This window comes from Microcebus murinus, chromosome 12 (genome assembly GCF_040939455.1).
Source record: "Microcebus murinus isolate Inina chromosome 12, M.murinus_Inina_mat1.0, whole genome shotgun sequence".
Lineage (NCBI taxonomy): Eukaryota > Metazoa > Chordata > Mammalia > Primates > Cheirogaleidae > Microcebus > Microcebus murinus.
The window spans coordinates 61223125-61244526 of NC_134115.1; the positions used below are offsets into that span (position 1 = coordinate 61223125).

General features: G+C 37.2%; 1 protein-coding gene across 1 annotated transcript in view; it reads left to right on the top strand.

Annotated features, from left to right (window-relative positions):
- The window catches only part of TDRD7 (tudor domain containing 7), a 76810-nt gene that overhangs the window by 14418 nt on the left and 40990 nt on the right, over positions 1 to 21402 (top strand). Inside the window, exons 2-6 of the mRNA XM_012769045.3 lie at positions 2555 to 2767; positions 5436 to 5577; positions 6528 to 6741; positions 11914 to 11987; positions 14452 to 14669. Of these exons, the coding sequence (XP_012624499.2) occupies positions 2561 to 2767; positions 5436 to 5577; positions 6528 to 6741; positions 11914 to 11987; positions 14452 to 14669 (855 nt within the window). The 5' untranslated portion in view covers positions 2555 to 2560. The remainder of the gene's footprint in view (positions 1 to 2554; positions 2768 to 5435; positions 5578 to 6527; positions 6742 to 11913; positions 11988 to 14451; positions 14670 to 21402) is intronic.

Below are 21402 nucleotides of genomic sequence, written 5' to 3' on the forward strand. Positions count from 1 at the left end.
AACATCATAGAGTGTACTTACACAAACCAGGATGGTATTGCCTACTACACACCTAGTGTACATTGTACAGCCTGGTGCGTCTAGACTACAAACCTGTACAGCATGTTGCTATACTGAATACTGTAAGCAATTATACTTTCTAACTTTTTTTGTTAAAAACTGAGACAGAAACGCACACATTAGCTGAGGCCTACGTAGGGTCAGGATCATCAGGACATCACTGCGCTATAGGAATTTTCCAGCTCCCTTATAATCTTCTGGGACCTCTGTCGTATATTCAGTCTTGTAATTAACCAAAACATTGTTATGTGGCACCTTACTGTACTTAGATTTTCATTTACTGTTTAAACCTTGCTGTTGTTTAAGTACCATATTTATAATTAAGAGCACCCACAAGTGAGCTGATATTTTGTTTCCTTTTTAAAATGGACAGGTGAGGAAATCAGTGGAATTGTATGCTGTTCTTCCTCTCTGTTTTCTAAGCTAGAGAAAGAAAAAGGCTGTTTGTCTAGAATTCTCTGCTGTCCAATGTAGTAGCAAGTGGCTACATTTAATTGAAATTAAAATTTTAGTTTCTCAGTCATCCTGGCCATGAAGTGCTCAAAACCACATGTGAACAGTGCAAATATAAAACATTTCCATCATCACAGAAAGTTCTATTGGATAGCAATGTAGAGGGAAAATTAACACATTGTCCATGGCGTGCCTTCCTCTTTCCTTTAATAAAAGGGTAAGCCAGGCTGCTTGAATGATATTCTCTGAATGTATCTTCATTCTGTTTTTTTCTCTGTAAAACTACAACTAGATGTAATTATTAGTCCAAAAAATATATATGAGTGATTAATCTTGAAAAATGTGTGTTACTAACCTATGAAAATCCTTAGCCAAGGTCCCCACTGATTTCCTAGGTACCCAAATTCACTTTTCATTTCTTCTCTCAACCCATCTGCTGCATACAACACTATTGAATACCCATTCTTCTTGATTCTTTCCCTTTGTTTATATCTGTGACCCCCAATCTCCTGGGCTATGGTAACCTGTTAGGAACTGGGTAGCACAGCAAGAGGTGAGCAAGCAAAACTTCGTCTGTATTTACAGCCGCTCCCCATTGCTGGCATCACCACATAAGCTCTGCCTTCTGTCAGATCAGCGGCAGCATTAGATTCTCGTAGGACAGCAAACCCTACTGTAAAGTGCACATGCGAAGGATCTAGGTTGCTCGCTCCTTATGAGATCTAATGCCTGATGATCTGAGGTGAAGCTGAGATGGTGACGCTAGTGCTGGGGAGCAGTTGCAGATCCAGATGATCATTAGCAGAGAGGTTTGACTGCACAATCAGTGTAATGCGCTTGAATCATCTCTAAACCATGGAAAAACTGTCTTTCATGAAACTGGTCCCTGGTGCCAAAAAGGTTGGGGACTGCTGGTTTTGTATGCCACTTTTACTTCCATCTCTCTGGTCCCCTTTTTTCAGCCTTTTATAGGCTATTCTTAAATGACAGCATTCCACAGAGGTTCATCCTTAGCCTTATTTTTGACTCCCTGTACATCAAATACCACATATATGCTAAAGACCACCAAATCTATAACCAGCTTAGACCTCTAATCTAATTTCCTAGTGAATATATCTATGTGGCTGTTCTACAAGCATCCCAACTTCTACATGTCCACAATGAATCTGCTGTCTTCCTCTCTTACAAACCTGTCTCTGCCCCATCTCAGTGTGGGTCATTACTATCCACCATGCTTCTAAGCTAGAAACGTGGGAGTCTTCCTCATCTGCCAAACCAGTTAACCAGTACCTATAGATTCTTCTTCTAATTACCTCTTAAATTGATTTTTTGTTTATTCCTAAGGCCCTGTTTTCAGGTCCTCCACATTTCCCAATATTCTTACAACATGTTACTCCTTTTCCTTCCAATTTATCTTCCCCACTGCTGAATAGTGATCTTTCTAAAATACCGAGCTGGTCATTTTGTTCTGTAAAAAATCGCCCTAAGGCCTCACATTATTTTTGGCAGAAATGTGTACATATTAGCATAATATAGTAGTCTCACGGTCTATCCCTACCACCTCTCCTAGTCCCTTTCTCAGCCCTCAGCTTAGAATCTTTGTTTAATCATGTTCAGCCACCTAAGTGCCTGGAATCCTTGGAACATACCATGTACTTCTCTCTCACCTCTGTGACCTTGCACATCCTATTCCCTTCCTTGGGCCCATACCTCTCCCCAGCCCTTCAGCCCACCCTTTTCCTCCTCACCTGGTTGATTCCATCTTGCCCTTCAGGACTCCATGTTTCCCCTTATCTGGGAAACATTCCCTTGATCTCTTCCCTCCCTGGGCTAGTCTTTATGCCTTTCTGATTTTCTACTGCTTTCTCATAATAGTCTATGCTTTTCTTTACTATGGCAGTTATTTCCCTGTATTGTAATTGCACAGAAAGTTTTCACTAATAATTTATGAAATAGTCTAACAAGTCTGAGCTCTAAAAATCTATTTGAATTCACAGACTAATGAGCCATATTATAGTAACCTTCTACTGTGTTCTTATAGGGAAAGATGCTGGAAGCAGATCTGGTTTCAAAGATGCTACGAGCTGTTCTGCAGTCTCATAAGAATGGAATAGCATTACCCCGGCTCCAAGGAGAGTACAGATCCTTGACTGGAGACTGGATCCCCTTCAAACAGCTAGGTTACCCTACACTAGAAGCCTATCTGAGAAGTGTGCCAGCAGTTGTCAGGATAGAGACTAGTAGATCTGGAGAGGTAAGAAGGTAATTTTGCATGTCAGAAGAATCAAACCAATTCATAATTGCCTATCTGGCATTTCTAATTTCATGCCCGTGATGGAAGTCAAAGTGAAAAGTACTAGCAAGGTGGTTTGAGTTTGATAGTGATAGAGAGAATAGCATCCAACGCACAGACTAGATTCAGATTATTTTCATTGTAAAAATAAGATTTTAACCACACTAAGTAAAAAAATTTAAAGTTTACCCAGTTTCAACATCTAAACAAAATCACTGTACCGAAGGCCTTAATTGCCTAAACACCATACCTGCTCATTACAAACCTGCTACACTGCTTTTGCCAAAGTCACTAGTGACCTCTCGATCATCAAATCTAATAGGTGGTATTAAATTCTCACCATTTGACTGCATGAATGTCAATTCCTGCCACCTGGATTTAGCTCAATTCCTAGTTGATCATTCATCATTTCTGATTAGTCTAGGTGCATCCTTGCAGTTCTCTCTTCTCTTCTGTCCCTTCCTTCTCCTTTATTACCAACATGATCATATTATTCTACCATTTTAAATTCTTCAGCTTCTCTAGAAGAAAATAGTTTATAGATGGTATGGGCCATTTGGTGATAGCAGGAAGATATATTGCACTTTCACTGTGACCCAGCAGCTTCACTTCTTGGTACCTTCCCATGATATAGTGTGACATATGTGGACAGACCACCACCCCAACAGCAGATGAAACCCCCCCACACACACTGTCATTTCCTTGGTAGGAATACATAATTCCTTGGCTACATACATAAATACATAGAACAAGTCTGGTGTGTGTTTCACCAAAACTTGTCTTAATGGGTCCTCTGTTAAAGGGTGGGGGTGAGGAAGCAGTGAGTAGAGGAGGAAAAGGGAGCCAGGATTGGGAGAGAAGTCCAAGGGGAAGTTTGCCTTATCTGTAATAATTTTTTTTTTTTTTTTTTTTGAGACAGAGTCTCGCTTTGTTGTCCAGGCTAGAGTGAGTGCCATGGCGTCAGCCTAGCTCACAGCAACCTCAAACTCCTGGGCTCGAGTGATCCTTCTGCCTCAGCCTCCCAAGTAGCTGGGACTACAGGCATGTGCCACCATGCCCGGCTAATTTTATATATATATATCAGTTGGCCAATTAATTTCTTTCTATTTATAGTAGAGACGGGGTCTCGCTCTTGCTCAGGCTGGTTTTGAACTCCTGACCTTGAGCAATCCGCCCGCCTCGGCCTCCCAAGAGCTAGGATTACAGGCGTGAGCCACAGCGCCCGGCCTTGTAATAATTTTTTATAAGAGGATAGAAATTAATTATTATGTTAGTAATAAAACGTGCTTTGGCGTCCTTGATCCTCCCAGACAGATTTAAGCCCTCCTTTCTGTCTACATGCTCCTTGTAACACATCTATTATAACTCTTGACACTATGTTTTCTATTTAGTTTGTTTGCCTTTCTTTTTCCTTCATAAGTTTCTCAAGGATGAGAGACTGTTGTTTTCTACCCCTAATAGTTGGCACTTAATAAATCTGTGTTGATTGCTGAATGATCAAATATCTCAATGAATTAGTAAATTAACAGTGCTTCATATAGTTACTATATTATAATTTACTTAACTCTTTTTTCCCTTATTTTGGACATTTTAAATGTTTTCAGATTTTGATTATTAAAATATCTCACATTGCACATATTGGGGTAGGTAAGTTTTTTGTTTTTGAATTATATTCTTGTGATATATATTCTCAAGAACAGAAATACTTAGCTAAAGAGTAGGAACATATTTTGGCTTGTGATATAAAGCCTCCTTGTTTTTTTCTTCTTGATTGCAGTTTACAGTCAAAGACTTGAAAACTTGACAGGTCTGTAGAGATCATCTAGTCCCAATAGTCTCTATATTTCAGATGTTTTTTCTAATATCCTATATATCATATCAGTTTTTTAAAAAATATAAAAAACTGAGCTGCTATATTTTAAACAGAGGTGGAAGGTTCAGAGACTCTGCTCACACTGCCTTGCTCTCATACCCCTGCAGTGACAGCCCCTGAGGCCCCTCCATGGAACTCTACGGCTCCAGTTAATATAGTTTGAAAACACTGGGTCTAAACCCACCCCTGCTTTACAGCTGAAAATACTGAGATTTTCCCAGAGTCACCCAGACAATCCATTGCAGAGGCAGGATTAAGATTTAGTGGTCTTGGAGAAATAATACAACATAGTATTTATGAGTGCATACTTTGGACTCAAAGATATACTTTGGACTCAGAGCCTCACTGTGTGACGTGGAATGTTGCTTAACTTTCCTGAGCCACTGTCTTCCCATGTGTAAAGTGGGGATAAAATATATTTCACAGATTATATGTGATAATACAAGCAGATCACAGATTTCTTTTGGTTCATTGGTTAATCCCGTAGTACCTTGTACATTGTAAATGCCTTATAAATACCTGTTTAAGGAATAAATGAAATTTTCAATTTGGGGAAAGACTATTCAGTGTACTAGACTATGCTTGATTCCTCTTGTAGAAAGTATAATTTTGTTTTTAAGGGAGAGTAACATGAATATTTGCATACAGCTTGATTTTGGCTGCATAGGCTCACTAAGATCCACTTTTAATAATTGGCCTCTGGGCAATATGGAATCTGAGAAATGTTTGCCCTCCCACCCTGCCTCTCATGAATAGATTACCTGCTATGCCATGGCCTGCACAGAAACTGCAAGAATTGCTCAGCTTGTGGCTCGTCAGAGGAGTTCTAAAAGGAAAACTGGACGGCAAGTTAATTGTCAGATGAGAGTGAAGAAAACCATGCCATTTTTTCTAGAAGGTAGGAGCTTTTCATGTGCTAAAATTTTAAATCTTGTGTATGAATACACTGTCATAAAAAATACGGGAATATTGCTTGTATTTATGATAAATACCTATACCTGTTAACATTCATATGTCAGGGGAAAAATCATGGAGCTGGCATTTGCATTTGAAATTATTAAGTGAGCATGACTTACAATTATAAAAATAACTCAGAGCAGATTTTAATTAAGCCTGTTATGGCAGTGGGTGGTTTTATTCTTTTGGATTATTTGAAGGAATGCCTTGTCCAGAATGTTGGATGAGCCAAGAACATATGATTTAATGTCCTATATAGCAAATCATGTATTTTGGTATAAATATCTCTATTTTCAGAAAAACATGAATTATATAGTACACAAAAGTTTTATAGACAATTCAGCCTGTGTTTACTGAACACTTATCTTAAGGTGCTTATAGTCAGTTCTAAAACTAAATTCTTGTGAAATAGTTCAGTGATAATACAAAACAGTAGATGACTAAATGCCACAATGAGCATTTTAGACAAGGGAGAGATCATTATGGATAAAAATGGCAATGGAGGACTTCATGGCAAAGGGGAGACTTGAGCCCAGATCTCAAATGATGAGTAGAATTTGGATTGATGGATAAGAGATGCGAGGATTGAGATACGGCTGAGCATGCTGCGTTTGTAAGAACATGATGTGGCTGCCACTGAAGTGTCTGTCAGTGAGTAGGAGGGTTACTGGCTAGTCTGGTGGATGAAGAACCTCATCTCCTAAATACTCATCAATCTATTCTTCCTTTACATCACCAACCCCAGAATGGCTACCTCCTTGTGTTCTTACAGACTGTTCTAAGAATAGACATCCGTGGAAAACATATAGTTGGGGATTGGGGAGCAGTGACATAATACAACTAGGGTTTGAGGAAGCTAATTGATTCCATTATGTATGCCTAACTTCATAGGAAAACCAAAAGCAACCCTCAGACAACCAGGATTTGCTTCAGATTTTTCAATCAGCAAAAAACCTAATCAAACGCTATTAAGAGACAAAGGAAACTCTCTTGGAGTTCAGTCTGATGCTGAAATGCCACCTTATACATTACATACAACTCTTGGAAATGAAGTATTCAAAGACATTCCAGTGCAGAGGCATGTGACCATGTCCACCAACAACAGGTATTTGGGTTTTGTCTGATCAAAAAGAGAAGTTTGGTGAACCTAGAATAATAAATATTAAAATGTATGTGAAGGTTTAGAAATACTTTTTATGCAATCTAACATAAGTTCACATGTAATAGAGAAATGCATCATGACTAGTAAGTCTGCTTTCCCTGGCTGCCTGAACATCATTCTCTAAATATATCTCCATTCTGTATTTTTTCTGCGTTGTTGGTAGTCTCTCCTTGTAAAACCATTTTAAAGGCTCTCATAAGTTATTCTAAGATGGTATTTCAGTATTACTTACAACTTTTTCAGAAAACTTTCTTATAATTAATTTTATAAAATCTGATCAAGTTACACACTCCACTGTGCTCCAGTAAGCACGTCGATAATTGCACAGTAGCATCAGACACTCATGAATCAGAATATTGGACTAGCAGTAATAAGACAACCTAAAAGTCTTAGTTTGGGTGCTGCCATTCACTAGCCAGACAAAATTATTGCATCTTTTAAGTCTGTAGTTTTCCCATTTGTCCAGTGAAAATGCTAAACTTGATCATCTCAAGTTCCTTTCTGGTTCTAAATTTTATGGTTTTATAAGATAGTTCAGAGGTCAGCAAGCTACAATCCATGGGCCAAATAAGACCCACTGCCTTTTTTTGTAATTAAGTTTTATTGGAACATGGCCATATGGTTTTGCTTGTATATTTCCTGTGGCTGCTTTTGGACAATAGTGGCAGAGATGAGTAGTTATACAGAGACTGCATGGCCTGCAAAGCCTAAAAATGTGCTATTGGACCCTTTACAGAAAAAAATTTGCTGACCCTTGATGTAGATGCCTCAGTATCACACTCTTCCATCTGATTTGTGTTTTTTCAAAGCAAATTTTGTTGTATCATATACCTTTAAATCAGTATTCAAAAAATTCTGTTTTGTGTTAAAGATAAGTTTTCTCCAGGAACTTTTCCCTAGATATTAGATATTTAGGAAGAATTAATTTTTTTAAAAGTTAGGAAGAAAATGAACTATTATTTTTTTATATATATTTTGGTATTTTTATAAAGTAATTCTAAAGTATTTTGTAATGATTTGCAATTAATGTTATTTATGGTTAGTTACTATAATTTTGATAAGGTCTATAAAATACAGAGTTAAAAGTTGGATATTGACCCAAAGCACTAGTTGGGTACAGTACATGACTGAGATACCATAATCTCCTCTGGTTGTGTACCTACATTTAAGAACCCATTTTTAATTGAGTCTATAAAATGACAGCAAAACCAGGCATCCTGGATAGTGGGCCCATGGGAGTAATCTCTACTGATTGGTCTGGTGTCTCCTATCCCTCACCTAGTGGCATAGGATAGCCTAGATAAATACTTCCTGTCACTGCAGACAGCACCAGCAGGGATTGGGTGAGGGCCCTGCTAACATCAAGCAGCCCTAAGAGTGGGCCCAAGTTAAGTAGCACTCTCTGACCTGCATCTTAGCGTTCTCCCGCCCCTCACCTTGCAGTACCAGGCTTGAGGAAATGTATTCCTCCCTGTGGAAGCACCAGAAGAGATCAAGTGGTAGCCCCACCAGCAACAGGTGAATATAACAGACCCAGACAGCACCTTTAAGGGCTCTGAAAACTAACTTGTGTTTGGAGTCACAGCCCACTAAAGTAGACCAGGACCTACTGCTAAACCTAAACTGCCTAATGAAATAGGAAATTTAAAGAGGATCCTAACATAGGGTCATAATGTTTAGAATACAAGAAAAAACCTCTCATCATACCAAGAATGATGAAAATGACAACTTGAATGAGAAAAGACAGCAGACACCAACACCAGGATGAATCAGATGTTGGAATTATCTGACAAAGATTTTAAAGCAGCTGTCATAAAAATGCTTCAATAAGCAATTATAAATACTTTTGAAACAAATGAAAAAACAGAAAATTTACCAAAGAAATAGAACATACAGAAAAGAATCAAATGGAAACTGTTGTACTAGAAACTACAACAACCAAAATTTTAAAAATGCACTGGATGAACTCAATGGTGGAATTATTATAACAGAGGAAAGAGTCAGCACTTGAAGATAGAGCAATAGAAATTACCCAATTTGAACAACAGATTAAGTAGATGTCAAAACAAACAAACAAAACAAAACAAAGAAAACCTAGCAGAGCCTGAAGGATCTGTAGAGAAATAAGAAAAGGTCTAAAATTTGTATTATCAGAAGCTCAGAAGGAGAGGAGAAAGAGTGGAAGTGGGGCTAGAAGAGTATTTAAAGGCTTGATGGTTGAAAACTTCTCAAATCTATCAAAGGACATAAACCTACAGATTCAGAAAGATAATCAAACACCAAATAGGATGAACCAAAAGAAACCTATGCCAAGATACCTCATAATTAAACTTCTGAAAACTAAAGACGAAGAAAAAAAATATCAGAAACAGCCAGAGAAAAATGACGTGTCACATATGGGATAACACCAGTCTTGACAGCAGATTTCTCATCTGCAACCATGAAGGAACCATGGTAACATTTTTCTAGTGTTAAAAAAAAAGCCCTGTCAACTACAAATTCTATATCCAGCAGCAATATTCTTCAGGAATGATAGGGAAATAAAGACATTCTTAGATGGAAGCAAAACTATTAATAAGAGACTTTGTCACTAGCAGATCTCTTAAAGAGTGGTTAAAGGAAATTCTTGCAATGGAAAAGAAATAACAACATGACTTGGAACTTCAGAAAGAAAAGAACAGAATGGGTAAAAACAGGTGTGCATATAATAGATCATCCTTCTCATGAGTTTCTTAAATCATATTTGCTTGAAGAAAAAACAAAAACCCCATCATCTCATGATGTTTAACATATATAGAGGAAGAACTTAAAACAATTTATAAAGTAGGGAGGGCAAAGGGACCTAAATGGAAGTAAAGTTTCTACACTTCACCTGATGCAGTAAAACACTGATACTGATAGAATGTGGTATATGTTATATATGTATATGTAATAGCCAGAGCAAGAAGACTGTAAGAAGACTGCACAAAGTGATTACCAAAAAACACTAAATAAATCAGAATAGAATTCTCAAAAATGTTTAAGCCATAAGAATACAAGCGAAGAAAAACAGAGGAATGAAAAACAGAGGAAACAAAAAGAAAACAAATGATAAAATGGCAGACTTAAGCCCTGATATCACTTTTACTTTAAATGTAAAAAACACATGAAAAGATGTTTAATACCATTAGCCATTAGGGAAATGCAAATTAAAACTACAGTGAAATATCATTGTAACGTACCTGTAAGAATGACTAAAATAAAAAATAGTGATAATGTCAAATGGTAGCAAGGATGCAAGGAAACTGGGTCACTCATACATTGCTGTTGGGAATGTAAATTGGTACAGCCATGGTTGAAAAGTGTTTAGAAGTCTATTTTAAAAAGCTAAGCAAAGAATTAATATTGTTCAATGTCCATATTACCCAAAGCAATCTATAGATTCAATGCAATCCCTATCAAAATTCCAATGACATTTTTCACAGAAATAGAACAAATCCTAAAATTTATATGGACCCACAAAAGACCCTGAATAGCCAAAGCTATCCTGAGCAAAAAAGAACCAAGCCAGAGGCATCACACTACTTGATTTCAAAATCTTCTACAAAGTTATAGTGATCAAAGCAGCATGTTACTTGCATAAAAACAGATACATAGACCATTGGAGCAAAAACAGAGCCCAGATATAAATCCACAAATTTACAGTCTATTGATTTTTGACAAGTCTATTGATTTTGGCATCTAAATCTTGTATATTTACTGTTATAAAATTTGTTGGACCTCTGTCATCTTACTTTATGATGTTTGTTTTTCATGCATCCTTACAGTTACCTTTGAAGAGCTTTCATTTGCTATATGGACTTTTTTCTTTTCTCTCCAGTGGACGTATCAATGCTTGAATCATAACAGTCCTTTCCATAATATCTCTGTACCCTTACTCTTTACTCATATCCCTCTGCCTTCTATTAGATCCCTGGATGCTAACTCAAAGCAGGGAAACGTTCCAATTTACATTTTTAGGGCTGGTGCAGGGGGAAGGAGTGCTAGTCTCCCACCAGTTCTGCTAAAATAGGAGTTAGATATGTTTTGGCATCTTCTGCTATTACTTAGATACATTAATACACAAATATGATACTCTTATAATTGCATATAGTAAATAAGCTTTTATTGGTAGTGTAGAATCTAATAATTTCTTTTAGAATGAAAATATTATAAGGAAATGTGCTTCATTTCAAATAGTTGATCTAATTTTTAGAGTATTCCATACTATTCAAAAACAGGCAGATATGTATGCTGTGTCACTTTCACCCACTATGGTCTCATACTCACTGCTGGGACAAGTTATAGTCATTAATTCATTCAATCATAATTTATTCAGTCATTCTTAACAACATTCACTCTCCTTTGTAGGTACCAAGCACTGCCCTAGGCACTGGGAACACATAATTAAGGCACTTAGAGTCTAGTGAGGGAAGTAGACATGAACATAAATGATGTATGTGTGGTTTATTTCTTTGTCCTCATATTTGAAAAACTCTTACATAAATCCAATATAATTCATATAAAAATTATTTTGGTGAGGGTATGAGGTAGAGATCTATTTTTCTTCTTTTTCAAATAGTTATTTGAGCAGTCCCTCCCCTGTCTGTTTTGAAATACCACTTATTATGTGCTAAGATAAATTGAATGTTTGTAAGCTGTCTACTGTTTTACTTATCTGTCCAATGATTTTAAATATTGTAACTTTATAAAAGCATTTCAACATTTGGTGATGCAAGTCCTTCATTTCTTAGTTATATACGAAAATATTCTTTATTTTCAATGGTTTATTTTTTGTGTGGTTTTCTTTATTTTGCTAATCCCTTAAGCATAATTAATTGAAATTCTGACTTCTAAGTTCTGCAAGAAGCTTTAAAAGACCTAGTTTTAAATTTAGCTTTTAACATACTTTTCTCTGAGTGAATATGGAACATGAAAGATAATGCCAGGTTTTATTTTAATTTTTTTCTGAATTTGAAATATTTTAGTTAGTTTTGTTTTGTTATTCATTCCCACAGAGACTTTAAATGAAAAGTGTTTAAAACTTTGTGTAGACTTTGCTATTTGAATTTATTTTACTTTTTTTTTATACCTTAGGTTTAGCCCAAAGGCATCCCTTCCACCACCTTTTCCGATGCATCTCTCAAGAACCTGTACTAAGGAACTGAGTGGTATGTTTCTTTAACATTATCTTCATGGTACAGATTGGCTTCTGGAGCCTCAGGTCCCCAAGAGAAATATCTGGTGGTGGCTTTTGGCATTTGCTCTTACCTTCTCCTACTTGGAATGTATCTCTCCTTTCTTTCTTAATTTCTTTAAATCATGAATGAAAGTGGTCTTAAAAAAAAATACCTCCAAGGATAACATTATTATTCTGGCTTGAGGCCTTTCTCACCCCAGACCTACTCTGTTTCACCTCCACTGTGACCTACAGAGATACTAAAGACCTACTCAGTTAAAAATACCTACTCTGTTTCACCTCCACTGTGACCTGCAGAGATACTTGTGTCCCTTCTTTCCCTCTCACTCCTTAGGGTATAAGCCACTGAGACTTTGGAGGCTGAGTCCTCACTTGAAGGAAACCCCCCCTGCTCTAGATTTAAAGTACACAAATGTGGTACTTAAACTTATAAAAGAGTTTTAGATACTCCCCCACTTGAAAGCTGGCACTCTAAACTGTATGCAGTGACCATTAAGCAACTAAATATGAATGCAAATAATTCTTCAGGTTATAAAATCCAAAATGATGGTTAAGAAAACAATAGGAGACATAATAAAGTTAAAGAATATGTAAGTTAGAAATGTACCCATTCCCTTGTCTATCACCATACCACCCTGAATGTGCCTGATCTCATCTGATCTTGGAAGCTAAGCAGGGTCGGGCCTGGTTAGTACTTGGATGGGAAAAATGTACCTATTCCCTATCTTGTCTTCAACCAATGTGTACATCTCCTGATCATAGAGAACACCCAGAGGGACATAGTGTTTTCAAATCAGTGCTTACAGTGTGTGAAATGTAAATGTAATTTTACATGATTTGTTGCTTTGCATGATTCTGTTACTAAGTTGAAATTCTTTTTTTCATAGGAACACATTTCCAGTAGTTCTTATGGAAATTAATTGAATAATATGATTTTTGTAAGAATTATTTTTACATATGCATTTTCTGAAACATGACTATTCAGTAAAGTTGGATATCCCTTTACAGGCTTAAATTAGTATAAGCTTTTTCTGCAGAAACAAGAGGACTTGTTTCAGGAGGATGGCAGTTCACCTGGTAGAGCTGATATGCACATGTATATACACAGCCTTTTCTACATGCTGGCAGCCTAGATTACTTCCTTAATTTGTTTAACGAAACATACAGAAGCTTTGACTCCAGTGGCCCCACAGAGCAGGTGCATTTGCAGACTCAACTGCTGACACTCTCTCATTAAGGGAGGGCCTGGCCAGTTATGAGAAACTCGTCTTTTCCTTTTCCCCAGCCCTCTTATATCATTATTTGGGAAGAACTTAAATAAAGTAGCTTAATAGGAAATATATATGGACATTCTAGACCCTTCTGTTCTCTGTGCCAATCTAACGCTCGGCAAGGCCAGATCTTCTTGCCCCCTGGTGGGAAGAGCAGTCAGCGTCTGTGCATTGTCAAGGGAGAGCTCACCCTTTGGCTAACTGTGTCCTCAGAGGCCAATATTTCCAAGCCAGACTATGTGTCTTTACTAACAAATGGAAAGTAAAATAAAATTTACTGAATCCCGGCAAAGATACTATCTGATTAAAACATGAATATATTTTGCTTGTAGATGGTAATTTTTAATGTAATCTGTATCTCAGTGAAATTTCATAGAGATTTGGATTGAATTAAAATACCAGAACTGTCAGCTATAGTGATCACTCAAATTTCTTTATTGTCTTTGGATGTTCATTCAGGGATTCTAAGTTTTAAGTAAGAAATAAATATAAGCGAGTTAGTCAAAACTTTATAAATATGTACTTGTAAAAGATAAATGATTAATATTTGGGAAATAAAAAGAAATCATTAAAGATTATCTGTGGGTTCCAAACTTTTTATTTATGTTTATAAACTGAGGCTAGTATGATTATTATAGGTAGATCAATTTTTGAACTTCTATATATTGCTAAATTATTTGTTTTCATTGATAAAGGTGAAAAATGATTATAATCTTCAAACCTGTACAATTTTTTATGTTCTTCAATCTTACTATTAAGGCAGTATTCTTATGCTTTGTGGAATATAGCTTTAAATTCAACGTTGCATGTATACCAGTGTTGTCTAAAATTTAATCTTCCTTAGTTACAGGTAGAAAATTGTTGTTTCAATAAGAAATTTAATTACTCTTTACTTAGCAGAATCATCCTGATCTTTAAAGCATCATGCAAAATAAAGGGGCAAGTTTCCCTCTGTGGGTGCCTCTTGACCCAGCTGGTTATTTCAGGGTTAAAATTTAGAATAAGGTTGTCATGGTGCTGCTTTGCCTAATCCTGCGCCCTTCTAAGTCCCTTGGCCAGCACATGCCCACAGCAGAGCAAAGTCTGAAGACACAGATACTAGGTAATGAGGATAATCTAAACTGTTAAGCATTTTGGTAATTCTATCATTTTTTTAATTTAAAGATAATTTAAATCAGACTGTTGAAAAACCAAATGTCACGCCTCCTGCCTCTTACACTTATAAAATGGATGAGGTTCAAAACCGAATAAAGGAAATACTAAACAAGCATAACAATGGCATTTGGATATCTAAGCTTCCACATTTTTACAAAGAGTTATATAAAGAAGACCTTAATCAAGGAATTTTACAACAGTTTGAAAACTGGCCTCATGTTTGCACGGTACGTTTTTCTTTATTCCTCCCTTCTGATGCCTCCTCCCTGCCCAACTTTCAGATATTGAGTTATTAGTCATATTACCTTTTATCCAGAGGGCACAAGGCAGTTTACATATGTTGCCTCATCAATCTTTATCTCTAAGATTAACATATGTCAGTTCTTATTTATAGAAGTGTATCAAGGTTGAGAGCTCTGGATTTTGTAATTGCTATTTTTATATCCTTTATTTTAAATTATTCTAAAAATGCACTGACTATGACATAATATACGATTTTGTATTGATTTAACTGTTGCCAATAAACACTGATAGCTTTGCCATTTTAATGACTTGAACTTACTAGTAATAATTTTTTATTAGCCTCAAATTTTATATGCTTATTCTTGTTTTTAAAGGCTTTCAGATGAACAAATGTTAGTTATTTTGGCTATTTATAGAGTACCTTATTTTTATTTTGAAATTAATATAGTGTTCATGTTTAAAATTTTTACAAACTGTCTTTGGAGAGAAAATTGACAATTAAAAAATATTGAAAAATATTTATCAATTTCCATTCTTGTTCCTACTTGGGAGTCTATGGTTATAATAAGATAATGGATCAGCATAGTTTATTAAAAATCTTAGTTCAGCCACAGTTAGAGACAACTGGATTCTTAAAGTAACTAATCTTTGGATGTTTATTACTGCTTTTATTTACATAAAATATATTTAAAATGTAACTGTTTTCAAGGGTAACATTAACAGCTACTTGGTACTTCTAAACTTGTAGAATTAAATATGCATGAGGATTGTGTGTGCTTTGATAGAGGGCTTTTATTTCTTTAATATGTATTTTGGCTCCCAAGTCTGCAAAGAGCAAAGTGTAGGGCACTCCCTATTTATAAGCATCTGGCCTAAAGGAAGCATGTAGGCTGGGTGCAGTGGTGCACGCCTGTAATTCTCTGGGAGGCCAAGGCAGGAGGATCACTTGAGCTCAGAAGTTCAAGACCAGCCTGAGCAAGAGTGAAACCTTGTCTCTACTAAACACAGAAAAATTAGCCAGGCACAGTGGCATGCGCCTGTAGTCCCAGCTACTCCGGAGACTGAGGCAGGAGGATCGCTTGAGCCCAGGAGTTTGAGGTTGCAGTGAGCTATGGTGATGCCACTCCACTCCAGCTGCAGTGACAGAGTGAGGCTCTGTCTCAAAAAAAAAAAAAAAGGAAAGAAAGAAAGAAAGCATGTATTGTATGACTGCTTTCTCCTCCAGGCCACTGTCACCCACTCGAGTCCCATTCTCTTTGTAACTACTTGTGCCAGTTGCTGCCTGAGATGCGAGGAGCATAGACGATTAAGGCACTTAGAGTGTAGTGAGGGAAACAAACATGAAAAGATAATTAGGACAATGTGACAAATGTTAGAATATACAGTGTAACGTGGGAAAACAATGAGAAATGTCAGGCTCTGGAAATATGGCTGTTTCCTTGCTTAAAAACTCATAAGAATGTTACCTCTGATTTATGTGGAATGTAGAGTTTGTTCTTATAATGGAATTTTCCAAGGTTGCTTTTCAATTCATTCCATATTTACTCCATTCTGGGAAGAATTTTCTCACTGGATTCAATCAGTTTAGCGACATTCATTTACCTCCTCAGACTTTCCCATTCTTGAGGGGACCTTTGAGGAAGTTTTGCCAGGCTGCTTGATTTGAAGTTCAGTGCTCATAGCCCCTTCTTAGAATGCATATGGTTCCTTCGTTTTTTAAATCCATAGATATTCATGAGCTTTATAGAAAGTTTTCAATGAAAAGATACATTTATTGCCAAGATAACATATATAACTCCTTCCTAAGTTTTGATAAGTCTTCTCTAGAGTAAAAATTTTAAAAAATAAACTTCACAGGTTCTTCTTAATGTATTGTTTCTGGTTGTTTTATACTCCATGAGAATTACTAGTATTTGTGTGACTTAATTATGGCTTTTGGGGGAAATTTTTATCCTTGCTACTCTGCATGCCTCCAAAGTTCCAGATTTTTCTTGCTACGGTTGTAGGTAAGAGAGTGTATTCTCTTTGATGTTAAAACTTTACCCAAAATGAATGGTTTCCTACTACATTTCAGGTGCTAAAACAACTGACTTTGTTTTTAGTTGCTTTTTTCAGTACTTGAATTCACTTCTGTTTTATGATTGCTTTCTGTCCAAGCAGTGAATGTGGGAAGCAAAATTACAAAATACTTTTCCTGTCTGTATGTTGTGTGCAGGACTGTTCAGATGTAGTCACTACCAATTGTTAGGTGATGATAATTTGCTTAATGAAGCATAGTGACGAGGGTGCCCCAAACCACCAGTCATACTGATGTCTATTGATAGTTTTCAAAACTGTTTTTTTTTAAACTCCTGAACATTTTTTAGTAGTCTGCTGTTAAACAGTCTTAAAAAGTTATACCATTGTTATTTTTAAACACCTCAGATATACCATGGTTATTTTCCCTTTCTTCTTCTTGTTTTCACCTTGCTGAAAAGCAGAAACACTGATAATATGCCACTAGGGTGGATATTACCATAAGCAAGATCAGACAGTCTCAAGGCAGTGCAGAAAATTTAGGACAAGAAAGAACTTGGTAATGGGTATTTCTCTATATGGCTTGTCATGTAACTGAAGATGAAACCCAGGTGTGGTGTATTTCTTTCTTTTTTTTTTTTTTTAAAAAAGTGTTTTCTCCTCCAATCACATAAACTATTCTATAAAAAAGGCTAAAAAAGTGATAAAAGAAGCGAAAATCACCTGTAATCCTGCCACCCAGAGATAACCACTTGGGGGGATTTCTATTTGAACATCAGAATGGGCAGTGTCAGCATCAGTGACAGAATAGCTTTGAAATTTTGCCTTTGTGGAGGTTCTAATCAGGTATGTGTTATAAGCCACTTCACAAGGATGTTGGAAGACATTTTGATGCAGACAGAAGCATGTTTTGAATCCATTCTTAACCTTTTGGATCCCTTGGACAGCAAAATGTATACTGAGAGTTTTCAAAGCTAACAAGAATAAAGAGTTATTAAGAGTGTTGAATCAGTTCCATGGTGTTCCTAGGCAACTTGTGAGGTAAGTAGAAATGGTGCAGAAGCTGTCTTGGAAAGGCAAGGATCCCAAGACAGTAAGCCTACAGACCAAGGATACTGGAATCCAGGAGTTCCCACTGGGGCCCATGAGGGTGGCTACACCTCGTGGCTGTTCTAGAGCTATGGTCTTATTAATAATGCTCTTCTTAACTGTTGTATTTCACTAGGATTTATAAAGTGTGTCTATGTGACAGCTGCTGACCTGGTGCTAGGGATGAAACAGTAAACAAGATATAGTATTTACCCTTACGGAACTTTCTGTCCAGCAGGGAAAATAAGCACTGAGCAAATAATGATAAGCCCGTGATTACTGTGAAGGAGAAGTGCAGAGTGCTGGGGGAATGTGTCAACAAGAGGACTTTTAGTCTGATGAGTCAAGAAAACCTTCCAGGGGAGGTGGTTGTTAAGCCCAAGCCTGACAGAAGAGTTGATATAAGTTAGGCCAAGACGGGGAAGAAAAGCACCTCAGACAAAAGAAACTGCTTGTTCCAAAGCCTGGAGATGGGAAAACATAGCATTTTCAGGAAAGAGATATTCAGTAAGAAGAAAATGGCTTGGGCGAGGTGGTGGCTCCTACCTATAATCCCAACACTTTGAGAGGCTGAGGCAGGAGAGGATCATTGAGCCCAAGAGTTTGAGATTACAGTGAGCTATAATGATGCCACTGCACTCCAGCCTGGGCAACACAGGGAGACCCTGTCTCAAAAAAAAAAAAAAAAAAAAAAGTGGCTCATAAAGAAGCTCAAGAGGCAAGCAGAGGCCAAGTCGCTTCACTCAAGAGTCATCATTCAATGGAAACACTGCAGGTCCCTGCCCTGAGGTCACCTAGGATCCATGGCCTCTGGCTGACTGATTTCTAGTAAAATTCCAAATCGTGTACCAATGACTGTTGAGCACCAAACATTTAATCAAAGTTCTCTACTCTCTGAAACATGGGTGAAGAGAAAGACCTCTCCATACCTACATTAGTCAGAATATCTGTCTGCAGTGTTTTGCCGGAAGCTATTAGAGAGCTGAGGAGCTCGTATGTGAGCCAGTTTGTGAGATGCACTCAGCTGAGGAGAATTTCTGCCAATAGCCCCAAAACTACTAGGAGGCAACTGGGAGACAGCCAGGGAAACATTCTAAATTGGGCTGGAGGCATACCAGGCCTTAATTAGAGAGCATAACATTTTGTGAATAACAGCATAAAATTAGAGAATATAAAATGTTGAAAATGAGGAAAAAGTGCCCAGTGACACTAATTATTCATAGCTTCTATAATCAGAGGTGTTTCACTATTAATTGCTATTTTTTTTTTTTTTTTTTTTTTTTTTTTGAGACAGAGTCTCACTTTGTTGTCCAGGCTAGAGTGAGTGCCGTGGCATCAGCCTAGCTCACAGCAACCTCAAACTCCTGGGCTCAAGCGATCCTCCTGCCTCAGCCTCCCGAGTAGCTGGGACTACAGGCATGCGCCACCATGCCCGGCTAATTTTTTTTATATATATATCAGTTGGCCAATTAATTTCTTTCTATTTATAGTAGAGACGGGGTCTCGCTCTTGCTCAGGCTGGTTTTGAACTCCTGACCTTGAGCAATCCGCCCGCCTCGGCCTCCCAAGAGCTAGGATTACCCGGCCTTAATTGCTATTTTTATTATGTCATTTTACTATCCATTGGAAATCACTGAGCTTTAAGTTGTTTAATATGCTAATACCTCAGACTCTTAAAAATTCTTAAAATTCTGAATTGCATCAATACAGTAATTTCTGTAATACCAAAGGGGGCAACAGTAGTTCTATCACTTACATAGAGATGTGTTTTTATATTTTGGGATGTTCAGGAATCTGACTTAACTTTAATTATGGCAGTTAATTATATAACATAATAAAGCATCTTTCAGCCATTCAAAATGAATTGCCTTTTTAAAAAGTCTGGATATTTTTGGGTTAAAAGCAAACAACTGGGACTTCTAAGGAAGTGGAACATAAATCAAACAGCAGTTACTGTCCTCAAACTTAATGGTGTGAATACACTCTACATAGCAATGCCTGCAGAAACCACAATGAAAGGTAAACTGATGACTTGGAATTATAGCCATAATATTTTAAAAATAAAATCTAACTTCTTTTCCAATTTTTCACCAGTAAAAAAAAAGTCATGAATACATTTTTGGAACAATTTTTAACTGTAATTTCAGTGAACGTCTGAGTAGAAGAAAGAGAAGATAGTACTGTTGCAAAATCAGAATAGAGAGATTAAGGGAAAATGTGATGTCACAATTTTGGAACTTGAAACAGAAACAACCCATAAGGCCCTGTAGTACCCTACAAAGAGTTTGGGCTTTGAGGTAGACTTTTGCTTTGTCATTTCTTAGCTCTATACCTTTCATCATCCTCTCAGAGCCTCAGTCTGCTCTAAAATGAGAGACTAATTCTACCCATGTCATAGGGCGGTTGTGAGAATTAAATGAGATAAAATATATAAAGCAGCTGCTGGTCCAGTATCAGAAGCATAGCAGGTGTTTAGTAAAAGGCAGCTGTTATTTTCTGAGGGGCAGCCCAGCTTAAAGGAGGCCAAAACCCAATGCTGAACCAGGGGCATGCCCAGCAAGCTTTGCAAAGGAACTTAGCGAAAACAGAAAAAACTGAAGAGGGAAGAACAAAAGTTTTAAATTGGGAAGAAATAAGGAGCAGTGAATGAAATAAATTCAAAGGAACTGAAACTCCAAACTAAGGTGAGTTTCTGCCATGGTAGAGGAAGGGATTCCTCCCTCCCCGCCCTCCCTCCCCCCCATCCCCATCCTCATCTCTGCAAAGGCAATGAGAGCAAGAAAAGTCTCAAATACCACAGCTGCCAGCTGAGATCATACTAGAAAGTCTGCACATGTACAACCAGGAGAAGACTCCATTGTCTTCCTGAAGGAATGTGAGCAAGGAGTCTAACCTTGAGCCATGCTAATGGAAAATGACTTGAAGTTTATCCTAAAATAAATGGTTGCAGTGTATGTCTAAGATAGCATCAATGAAGTCTTTCCTAGATAAAGGGATGGGAGTGAGAACATTGCCCCGAAGTATATAGAGTGTATCAGACAACTCATCTAAAATAGTGGAGAGTTTCTCTGGGTAGATGGTTTGTGAACAGGTAGGGATTACCCTCTGCAAGGATCTTTTTATTTTTACCTTTGATTACATCTCTATGGAATGTACCACAAACCCTTGTACTTTCTTAAACAGAATTGACTGAGAAGTTGTAACCGTGTCTGAGTATCTTGGACTTATCATCACTAGCATCAGTAAACTGCTGCAGAGATGGTTGTGGATGTGAGATAGGACATCGAGTTAGATGGGTTTAGCTTTAGCTCATCTTAGTGTATTTTCCTGCATATCATATTTACCCCACTTGCTGCCCTTACATGCTCCAGATCTATATTGATCCATTTGTCTTTATTGTGACTCATTGATACCACTGGGGACCATTTTCTTAGTTGTCTAACTTTTCCAGCACTTCTCAGCTTTAGCATAAAAAGGCTACTTCTTTAGGAGATCAGCAACCAGTCAATCTTTCTGTGAACTGAGTAATCATAGGGTGCAACCTTCTGGCTAGTAACTCTTGGATGTTTTCATTGTTGCTAGGTACCCAGGGGTCTTTTATTCACTGAAGTC